We start from the raw sequence: 11,885 nt of genomic DNA, 5'->3' as shown, positions 1-11,885 counted from the left end.
GCCTGGAAAACTAACAGGCGGTCCTGATCAAAAAATCCATGTGCACAAATTTATTTTAATGCTAAAAAGAAACATTGTTGCTCCCCCCAGCTGATGAAGAATATAGTGCTCATTCTTCTAGTGAATGATCTAATATAGATGGATACTTATCTTACACCACAGTCCTCTGGCCTCGTTGGTCAGATTGTTTTTCAGTGGTCTGGTTGTCACAATCTGAATCTTCAGGGAAGAACACTGTTATGTAACTGTCTCCTATCTAAATTGGCCCTAATTTGTGTATGAATGCACATGAGGTAGGGACCTTAGATTGTAAGCTGTGAGGACATGGACTCAAGGAGCTGTATAATTACCTATAACACAAAAAATAACCTTTAAATTATGTAAGTTTATTCCTGTGAATTACATCATCCTCTAAACAAACTATATTCTTATTCAGCTTCAGAAGAGAGTAGGGGGTACAGTTTGAATTTTTTTTATTTACAGAGTTAAAATACATAAATACATATTACTAACATTCATTAAAATAGGCCACCAATGGCATCTCCTGGCTAGGTGAGGATAACCTAAAACATGTTACCTCTCCACTTTGGCTGACATTCACTGTGACATTAGTTGACTTCATCCAGTTCCAAAAGTCAATGAGACCACAGTTACATGCAAGTGTCATTGGTGACAGATCAAGGGTCTGCAAGGAAGCCAGAGATTTAAAACTGGAAGATGAGAGGGTAATAAGATTATTGCTCCCTATGTTTAGGGTTTTCAGCGCTTTAAGGCCAGTGAAGAGTTGTTCTGGGATGAGTCTAAGGTTATTTCTTGACAGATCTAAAAAACGAAGGCTCCTTAAATCACTGAATAAATCTTCGGGGAGGGAGTAGATGTAATTCTTTGAAAGGCTAAGAATTTCAAGTAATTCCAGATTCTTAAAGATGTCTGAACACTGTCCAGAGTTCCAAATTTGTCCCAAATCATTATCAGACAGATCCAAATAATGTAACTCAGACTTGATAATGGGTTTGATAGCAGAGGAACAACGGGAGAGTTTATTACTGCTTAATAGCAGGGTTTTCAGAAATTTCAGCTGCAGAATATCCCACAAGGACCTCAGGTCAGTTAGTCGGTTGCTTGAAAGATCCAGGAAAGTGCAGTTAGGGCAGAAAGACGCTAAGCCATAAGTGTCTGAGATGCGGTTTTGTTTTAACAGTACCAGAGTTAAAGCTGGGAGTTTAACTTGAGGTATATGCTTCAGAGCATTGTCCCTTAAGTTCAGTGATGACAGCAGAACAAGACCATCCATTGCTCCATACTGGATGGCTCCAATATTATTTTCACTAAGATCCAAGGTTTTAAGAGGGGAAGCCCATAGACTTTCTAAACTTTTGATTGTAATATCTCCAAGGAGATTTCCAGAAATATTTAGGCTCACCAGTTTTGTTAGACCTGCAAATATTCCTTTGTTAATGTTATTGATTTTGCTGGAAGACAGATCAAGGGACAATAGCTTGGTAAAAGCAGAAAAGACACCAGGGGTAAGCTCTGAAACAAAACTATGGGATAAATCAAGAATATAAACATTACTTGAGCTGAGACCTGCAAAAGTGTTTTCGTCTGGGTTTTTCAGATTACTGAATCCAAATCCACTTCCTAACACTGCACTATGACTCATCTTAATATGCTTCACCTGGGTACCTGAAATAGTCCTGAAATATTGTCCAAATGTGTCTGCACTCCAGGCCATGAATGATATATCTAGGGTGCCCAAGGTTATGTTCACAAAAGGATTAGCACACTGGGATGTATTAGACACTTGTAGTGGATTATACGAGAGATCAAGGAGCTCCAGTCTTCTTCCTCTCCAGGATTTAAGGTCATTTTCACACAATTGGTTGATTTTGTTGGATTTTAAACTAATGGTAGAAAATGACTTCAGCCTTAGAAAACTGGGATCCGGTTGTAGCCTGTGTATGTTGTTATAAGAAAGATCAAGCTTCCTCAGAGACAACAGGTCACCAAATAAACTGGATTCCAAAACAGATTCATCAAGTCCATTAGAGTCTAGAATAAGGACTTCAAGTTTAAAAAGACCCTTGAAGGCCTCTGGGTGCAGGCTGAGGTTGCGGTTGCCTCCAAGGTCAAGGGATGTAAGGTTAGGCAGGTTGTAGAAAGCACCTTTTCCTATGTGAAAAGCCCCTTTTATGCTCTGTCCACCCAACGATAGGGCTTGTAGCTTTGGGAGGGTCGGGAAAGAGTCATTTGAAATGGATGAGATATGGTTAAAATTAAGAAAAAGTACTTGAATGTCCGAAGGAGCAGAGGGAACTGTTAACAAGCCTTGGGCCTGGCAGGAATAAATAGAGCGAGACAGGGCCATAAACATGTTACACTCTGAAGAATAAGACATCAAAACTGTGCAAGAAAGTGTTGCAAGCAGCAGGAAGCCAGATGGAAGGAACATGTTACCTGTAAGATAATAAAAAAAAAAGCATATTAAAGACTTGTGTAAAACAGAGTAGAATAAGTAAATACAAATTACTGTCTTAGAAAGTAAAGTGACAGATCCAAGCTTTTTCAACAAAGTGTTCCACGGAGCAGTAATGACGTTGCAAACAGTAGAAATTACACAAACAGTTTACATCCAGGGTCAATCATCCACAGGTAATTGCTGAAAGTTCAATTACATGTGAACAGTTACAAATGTGGTCAGCCTCTCATTGTTTTGTATAGGGATTCCCATCAGCAGTTGATCGTACAAACCCCATTGAGTTTCCTGCAAAAAAATCATACTCTTCCCCTAAACACTACTGTCAACAAGGCCCTAATGTGGGCAATAACCTTGTTACTACTTCTGACAACAAAGTGATACATACCGTATATACTCGAGTATAAGCCGAGATTTTCAGCCTCTTTTTTGAGGCTGAAAGTGCCCCCTCGGCTTATACTCGAGTCGCCGCTGTCTGACTGCTCGATCAGCGTATCGAGCAGACAGACGGCGGACATTAATTTTCAAAAGCCGCGCCTCCTTCTCCGCCTCCGCCTGTGATAGGCGGAACACTGAATTTCCCAGCAGTCAGTGTTCCGCCTATCACGGACATCCGCTCATTCTCATACTACGGACGAGTATGAGAGGATGTCTGTGATAGGCGGAACACAGGCTGCTGGGAAATTGAGTGTTCCGCCTATCACAGGCGGAGGCGGAATTTTGAATTGTAGAATGGCCGCCGAGAAGAGCGGCGATCCATCGGCACGGGACGGAGGAGGCACGGCACGGCACGGGACGGAGGAGACACGGGACAGAGGAGGCACGGCACGGGGGAGGCACGGCACGGGACGGAGGAGGCACGGCACGGGACGGAGGAGGCTCGGGACGACGGCGGCTCGGGACGGAGGCTTGGGACACAGGTAGGCTGGACACACACACAAGGCTGCACGGACACACACACACACACACACACACACACACACACACACACACACACACACACACACACAGGGATGGATGGATGGATGGATGGATACACACACACACACACACACACACAGGGATGGATGGATGGATGGATGGATACACACACACACACACACACACACACAGGGATGGATGGATGGATGGATGGATACACACACACACACACACACACACACACACAGGGATGGATGGATGGATGGATACACACACAGGGATGGATGGATGGATGGACACACACACAGGGATGGATGGACGGACACACACACAGGGATGGACGGACACACAGGGATGGACAGCCATGTCTCACCCTCGGCTTATACACGAGTCAATAAGTTTTCCAGTTTTTTGGGGGTAAATTGGGGGCCTCGGCTTATACTCGGGTCGGCCTATACTCGAGTATATACGGTATATTGGATTTTGGCACAAAGTTTTTTTCTGTAGTACTGACTTTTAAGAGTTAATTAAAGTGTATGTATCCCCAAAACTTTTTGTTATACTTTAGGCTTGAATTAGTATCCCCTTCAGGTTTTATTGTGGTCTTAATCCCTGCTAGGTGCATTCTTATTTTTCCTGGTGACAACTGTCACTGAAACAGGAAGTGATGAGAAATTCTAAATTTTAGAGTTGTCAACAGAATGAGTGGTAAGAGTAAATCTTCCAATGGGTCAAATGTTCTATTGACAACTGTCTAAGCCCTTGTACACACGGTCGGACATTCCGATGGAAAATGTCTGATCGGATTGCGTTGTCGGATAATCCGATCGTGTGTGGGCTCCATTAAACTTTTTTAATGGAATGTCCGACCAAAGTTTGAGAGCTGGATATAAAATTTTCAGACAACATGATCCGATCAGACTTTGTCCTATCATTTGTAGAGAATTCCAAACAGACAAAGTGCCACGCATGCTCAGATCAAATTACGAGACCAAAGCTATTGGCTACTAGTCTGAACGTAGTCCCGTCATACCAAACGAACGTCATCACTTTCTGAGCGATTGAATTTTCCGACAACTTTGTCCGACCGTGTGTATGCAACACCAGTTTTGGACAAAATCTGTCTGAAAAAATCAGATGGATTTTGTGGTAAGAATGTCCGACCGTGTGTACAAGGGCTAAGAGGACAATTTCTCCCATTTTTTATTGGATCTCTAAAAAAAAGGATACAAAAAGTACATTTCCTTGATGGCATTCATACAAAAATATATTTTTTTTACATATAAAATACTATATATATATATATATATATATATATATATATATATAGGTTTGGTTCACCCTTTATGTGGAAAAAACAGAGTGAATAATGGGAGTTGATCTACAGGAAAGAATGTTTTAAAACGCAAACAGAAACATTACATTTCAAACCTTTTGTGGATGAGGTGAGAGATAGCATTGGGATTGTTGGGCCAGAAATAATATTACAAAAGGATTCTATTTATTATGAAAAGTGAAATTCCACCTGAAAAGGTGAACTTAGCCTTTAAACTTCTAAAGTCTAAAAAGTTGGATATAAAGTATGAATGAGTTTTTCCTTCAGATTTACCAAAACCATATAATATGAGGTCAAACCTTAGGAGTTTCAATGTGTATGCAGTCAGGCAGGCCCTTGCACTACATGGTTTTGGTAAATCTGAAGGAAAAACTCAGCAGAAAATCTGAGTGTGTATGGGGCATAAGATATACTAGCAGATTTAGATACACTAAACAAATTTAAACCAAACTCCAGCTTACACTTTATAATAAGTTAGGCCCCTTTCACACTAAGGCGCTTGTAAACTGCCAGTAAAACACTAAGCACTTTTGAAGAGCTTTTCAGGTGCTTTTGAAGCGCTTTCCATTAATTTCAATGGAGAGGGCGATTTTTCACCACCCTGCCAGCACACTGCCCCCAGTGTGAAAGTATTCATTGATTTTAATGAAAATAGGTTTTCATTAGCTTTTCAGGCTCTTTTTTTTTAGCGCGAAAGCGCCTGAAAAGCTCCTCAGTGTGAAAGGGGTCTAACAGAAACAGTTTTTTTTTCTTTTGGGATAAAGATGTTACATAATAACAATCATCGATCATTAAAAGCACCCCTGCCAGTGTTAAATGGTTTGTCTCATCCCTGTACCTGATACATCTGCATGACAGCTTGTTTTTTTGAAAAACAAAAGACTTACAATACTGGCTGGATCACCAAGTAAAAATAGAAGAAATAAAGCCAAAAAAAAGAAAAGAAAAAGAATGCAGCAATCACATCTAAGAATTGGCAAGCTGCAATATAATAAATGTTTCCTTTTTGATTTAATATAGCTATAATACATTTTTATAAATATCTGGGATAAGGAGACATAAAGTACGGTTATGGCATAAGGAAGAATGCATGGCATAATATATGTGCTCCCTCAGTTAATTATGTTTATTAAAGTGATTGTAAAGCTGTTTTTAAAAAAAAATAACAAACCTGTAAAACTTACCTGCTCTGTGCAGTAAAACTGCACAGAGCAGCCCCAATCCTCCTATTCTGGGGCACTCCTTGCTTCTCCTTTTCTTGGGGTGCCCCCATACAAAGCCGCTGCCTATTGTGGCACACCTGTGGGCTTGATCTCGAGCTGCGCTTCTTGCATCTATAGACCCAGGCAGGACATCTCTGCTTTGCCCCAAGCTCCTTCACTACATGATTCAGCTGACAGCAGGATTCAATGCCATGAGGGTAGGGAGAGCCGCTAAAGATGGGCACAGCACTGGATCCAGTAAGTGCTCAGGTGAGTGTGGGGTTGGGGGGGGGGGGGATTTGAGGGAGTGATACTAATACCTAATCATTTTATACCTTTATGCAAAGAATGCATTTTAAGGTAAAAAATAGTTAGGCTTTAGAACCACTTTAATATACTGCAGCTTATCCTCAAATGCTGATATCAGTTGTTAAAGCAGAGTTCCACCCGAAAATGGAACTTCCACTGATTCGGTTCCTCCCCCCGTCCGGTGTCACATTTGGCACCTTTCAGGGGGGGAAATACCTTTCTAATACAGGTATTTGCTTCCACTTCCGGCAAAAGATTGCCACAGTATCTGCGGCAATCTACGCCATGTCCGACCCCTTCTCCGGTCCCCCCCCCCCCGCTGTCTTCTGGGAGACACACAGGTTCCGGAAGACAGCAGGGACTAGTCAGATTGTGCAGCATGACTCACGCATGCGCAGTAGGGAAACAAGCTATGAAATGGCAAGGCTTCACTTCCTGATTCCCTTAATTAAGATGCACCCAGAGCTGAGGGACTGGTCGGCTTCAGGTGAGGACATCGCTGGTGCCCAGGACAGGTATCTGTTCTTATTTTAAAAGTCAGCAGCTGCAGTATTTGTAGCTGCTGACTTTTAATTTTGTTTTGCAAGCAGAACTCTGCTTTAAGTGTCAGTGTTTAAGTGTCAGTGTGCTTGTTGATCCTTTGGATAGATCTGGTTTGGTGGTCGGTCCTCTCTGCTTCCCATTGTTTATGCACCCCTGCACTCGCCCTGGATGGGCTTTTACATTGACGAGATCCTGGTATGGTCTTATGCAGTGGCGGCTGGTGGTCAAAATTTTAGGGGGGGCACAAAACAGACCTGGCCTCCCTCACTTGAATCCCCCCCCCCCCCCCCCACATAGTAGTTGGCAGATCTATAGGAGATTGCACAGACTGTATTGTGTATGGTCTGCTGAAAAAGGGGATTGGCCAGAGTATGGTCAGTTTTAGGACAATACCAAGAAATAAACTGCTTTCATATAGGAAAGAGGAGGGATAGCCAGGATATACACAACCAGCAGGAAGGGGTGTGCTGGGATGGATAAACAGGGAGTAGGTGGGTGGATGGATTTATGGATGGATAGGTGGATGGATAGATGGGTGGATGGATGGGTGGTGGATAGGTGGATGGATAGATGGGTGGATGGATGGATGGGTGGGTGGATAGGTGGATGGATAGATGGGTAGATGGATGGGTGGGTGGATGGATGGGTCAATGCATGGATGGGTGGATGGGAGGATAAGTGGGTGCATGGGTGGATAAGTGGGTGGATGGGTGGGTGGATGGATGGATAGGTGGATGGATGAATGGGTAGATGGGTGGATGGATAGGTGGGTAGATGGATAGGTGGGTAGGTGGATGGATGGATGGATGGATGGGTAGATGGGTGGATGTATAGGTGGGTAGATGGATGGGTGGATGGATAGGTGGATGGGTGGGTAGGTGGGTGGATCAGGAGATGGTAGATCTGCCTGTCAATGTTCTGATCCAGAACAGATCAGTGTACAGCGAAGGAAGCTTGTCTTCCTCTCCTGCTGTCATCTACTGTCCTCCCAGCAAAATGTCACCATGCCATCCAGTATGATCAGATCCCCCTGTGCCAGAGAGAAGTTCTAATCTCTGCTCTCAGACTGGTAGTAAATGCAGCTGGGTGAGAGGAGAGGACAGACCAAACAACTAGCATAACATTACCCACTGCATGCCTGGCTGCCCCTCCCCCTACCTGCCACACATTTAACACTAGGAGGCCCATCCAGATGTTCTGTCCCGGGAATGCGCTAAAAGCTTCTCAACCCTTCACTGTCTCTGCATTCCCCCCTCCTCCTCCCCAGATCCACTACATAGGTAGCTGCTGCGTTCACACTGCAGGTCTGAGAGCACAACGCAAGTGTGCTCTGCTTAATCTTACCTCCTAGCAGCTTCTTTAGTGATATGATCACCGGCTGACCCCTCTGCTCATGTCTCGTATCGGACCAGCCAGGATGAGTTGCTCAAAAACCAGATGTGATTGGTGGGTCTGATAAAAGCACCACCCTACATCCTACGGACCCACCAATCACTAACCACCACAGGACACATAATGCCAGAGTGGGAGTGCGGAGAGCGCAGAGCTTTGCGCTCCATGGGCAATCTAAACGCCAGCTGATAGATAGATTAGCTTGCCTGCAATCACATGATTGCAATGACATAATGCTTCCCATAGCACCTCTGTGTCCGGTGCCCTGCACACTTAAAAGGGACAATTTTTTTTTGAGTAGCTTGGTGGGGGTTTGGGGCGCCACTGGTATGATAACTAGAATGTAATGACTTGATCTTATGATGATTTCAATTTAAAGGCTATATATAACTATACAAAACTGGTTATTAATTGTAGATTTCTCATGCTATGTTCTTTTGTATTTGTCATAGAATTAGCCCATAGTAAACTGCTAAAGAAGCGGAACATTTCTGAGAAATGCTGTGAGTAATCCCCATGTATTCAGCATATATTAGCAGAAATATATATGGACTAGGTCACTAGTACTATAAGGATGCTGTATGGTTGTGATAGCTCAGAGGTGATAAATGAGGATTGTACAAGTACGGGAGTTTATTATTGGAAAAATGTACTGCTGATCTAACTATTGCTTTTATAAATGATATTAATAATAGATTTATATTTTTGTAACTTATATATTGATATTGTGATGTAGATATGGTGGATGGTGCTGGAAAGATTGGGTTATAACCTAACAGCAAAGTCCATAAGTAAAATGTTCATAAACAATAAGTCCATAGATATCATGTAAAATAATATGTAAAGCTATGCAACATCAGTGGTAGCACCCCATAGAGCTAAGCAATAACTATGTAAGATAACAAAAGGGAACACACGGGGGTAACAGACTAAGTGTAGCATGTGAAACTGAATGGATTAATCTAAAAGCCAATTGGCAGTTTTCATATATAAAAAGCAAGTGGACATATCTGTACATTTGGGGCAAAATAGGTAATCTTGAAAGGATCTGTGGGGCTTGATTCTTCTATTGCTTGACTTGCCCAATGGAAGACAGAGGATAGCTGGCCAAGGGCAGTGGTAACCAGGGTGGAACGCGGAAGGAACCAAGCCAGATGTGACATTAGCGGTAAACTGGAAATCTCACAGGTGGACTGGGTGACGCATTTCAAAGCATCTGCTTCCTTGTCAAACCTGATTCATGGATCCTTTTGAGATGACCTCAGGACACCTTTAAACATCTTGACCCAAATGTACAGATATGTCTTTTTGCTTTTTATATATGTAAGCTGCCATTTGGCTTTTAAATAAATCCATTCGGTTTTACATGCTACACCTAGTCTGTCATCCCTGTGTGTTCCCTTTTACATATTGTTATATGAGTACCCTAAATGTTCAATTCAAGGGCCAGGGCCACCATTGTTCAGATGTGACCACTCACCTGAACGTTTATAAATTGGATCCAGGGTCTGCATTTTTTAAGAGTTTTGGCCCCACACACACACAAACTGGCCACAGCTAATTGGCCAGTTTGTATGCGCCCATCCAGTGGTGGCGTTTAGCCCACTTTTGAATGCAGCAATCTGCAGATATGCGTCTGTGTGATTGTACCCTAATGCTGCGATCGGACATTCCGACAACAAAATCCATGGGATTTTTTTGCCACGGATGTTGGCAAAAACTTGTCTTGCATACACATGATCACACAATGTTGTCGGAAATTCCGAATGTCAAGAACATGGTGACGTACGACAAGCCAAGGAAATTGAAGTTTAATAGCCAGTGCGGCTCTTCTGCTTGATTCCGAGCAGGCGTAGAACTTTGTGCGTCAGAATTGTGTACACACGATCGGAATTTCCAATAACGGATTTTGTGTGTCGGAAATTCCGATGGAAAATGTCCGATGGAACCTACACACGGTCAGAATTTCCGACAAAAAGCTCCCATCGAACATTTTCCGTCGGAAAATCCAGCTGTGTGTACGCGGCATTAGAATTCTGCTCTCCAAAGCAATGAATTAGCGGTATTTCATCTATGCAACTAATGATTTTATAAATTTTCTGCTGTCAGAATGAAAAATTCCTCTAAGCAGGTCAATTTCTGCACTACCTGTGTATCACTATTAGGTTTACTTAAACAATACAAGTGCTATGTACACTGGCTGCTTAAGAAGTGCATTAACCCACAGCAACCAATGAGAATTAATCTGTGGCTATGGTCCTCACCTAATAAAGTGTCCATATTGAAAATGGTATTTTCTGCTTTGCTGCCAGTACTTAGGATCAAATCTGCCCTGGAAAAGATCTGTTAAACCTGAATCTAATCTGACCAGTCTCACGGTTGCTAATACTGCCCACTCTTTGCTACATGAACAATGTTTATGGCATAAACTGGGAAAGTAAAACAGATTTGTACTTACTGATGTCTCACAGGACTCTGAAACAGGTGAAGTCTCCAACAACCTGATCTTCCAGTGCAGAAATGCTTAAGTCTCTGCTTATCCTCTATTTATCTATTTGGCAGATGCAACTTCTCCATGAGGAAACAAATTGCTGACGTCAGAGAATCACAGTTATGTTTGGCAACAGAGAGTTGGAAATTCCCACGTCCTGACCGCTCACCATTTAGTACTACTACTACTACTGAACAACTACTGAACAAATATCATTAGGGGTTTCTCTCTAATTAACATGGGGACACAAAAATTCCACCCCCCAGTGTTTTTGCACACACAGTACCCAGAGCTGCCAGCACTCCTTTATTTCCATGTAGGGTCCCAGTTTTATTTTCTAGAAATGTCTTTGTTCTATAATTCTGACCAAATTGTCAAGTCTCACTTTATTATTGATCTCTGTGCTGAAATACCATAAATACTAAGGTGGGTTGTAGCTTTAAGAATTACTTTGCTGTGGACTGCCATTTTTCATAAGGATGCCAGATACTTAAATCATTAAGACCCCTTTCACACTGGGGCGCTTTGCAGGCGCTACAACGCTAAAAATAGCGTCTGCAAAGTGCCCTGAAAGAGCTGCTGCTGTGTCTCCAATGTGAAAGCCCTGAGGGCTTTCATACTGGAGAGTGGCACTGGCAGCACGCTAAAAAAAGTCCTGCTAGCGGCATCTTTGGAGCGGTGAAGGAGTGGTGTGTATACCGCTCCTCCACTGCTCCTGCCCACTGAAATCAATTGGGATGGGCTTTATGTTCGGGTCAAACACAAGTTCGACCTGAACATAGAAGAAGCCGGAGGAAGATGCCGGAAGAGAAGACTGGAGTAAGAAGTGGAGGAAGATGCCAGATGAGAAGACCGGAGGAAGAAGCAAAGGAAGATAGAGGAAGAAGCAGGGGAAGAACAAGATGGAAGAAGTAGAAGAACACTGAAGGAAGCCCAGAAGAAGATGGAAGAAGAAGCGGGGAAAGAAGAAGACAATAAAGGAATTGTCAAAAATCATCTATTGTCTTTTTTAAAAATGTTGACACTTTTTTTGTGAAATGGTAGGGGTACCATTACCAATTCACACGGGGGGTATGATCTGGGGGTCCCCTTGTTAAAGGGGGCTTCCAGATTCCGATAAGCCACCTGCCCACAGACCCCCACAACCACCGGGCAAGGTTTGTGGGGATGATGCCCTTCTCCCCATCAACATAGGGACAAGGTACTCTGTGGGGC

General features: G+C 43.0%; 1 protein-coding gene across 1 annotated transcript; it reads right to left on the bottom strand.

Annotated features, from left to right (window-relative positions):
• Window positions 1–456: 456 nt before the first annotated feature.
• LOC143935616 (toll-like receptor 5) lies at window positions 457–10,784 on the bottom strand. Its single transcript, XM_077459612.1, has 2 exons — window positions 10,638–10,784; window positions 457–2,457 (listed from the first exon to the last, which is right to left on the bottom strand). Exon 2 carries the CDS (start codon window positions 2,450–2,452, stop codon window positions 509–511), a length of 1,944 nt encoding a protein of 647 aa, XP_077315738.1. The 5' UTR covers window positions 2,453–2,457; window positions 10,638–10,784; the 3' UTR covers window positions 457–508.
• Window positions 10,785–11,885: the final 1,101 nt, after the last annotated feature.

Source organism: Lithobates pipiens, unplaced genomic scaffold (assembly GCF_037356315.1).
Source record: "Lithobates pipiens isolate NorthernLeopardFrog02 unplaced genomic scaffold, aLitPip1_a1.2 Scaffold_10, whole genome shotgun sequence".
NCBI lineage: Eukaryota > Metazoa > Chordata > Amphibia > Anura > Ranidae > Lithobates > Lithobates pipiens.
The sequence above is the reverse complement of the archived record's forward strand: the minus strand, read 5'-3'. Positions and strand labels throughout refer to the sequence as shown.

Bases quoted from the DNA above. Each gene is read 5' to 3' on its own strand.
- LOC143935616 (XM_077459612.1), bottom strand. From the start codon at position 2,452: ATGTTCCTTCCATCTGGCTTCCTGCTGCTTGCAACACTTTCTTGCACA.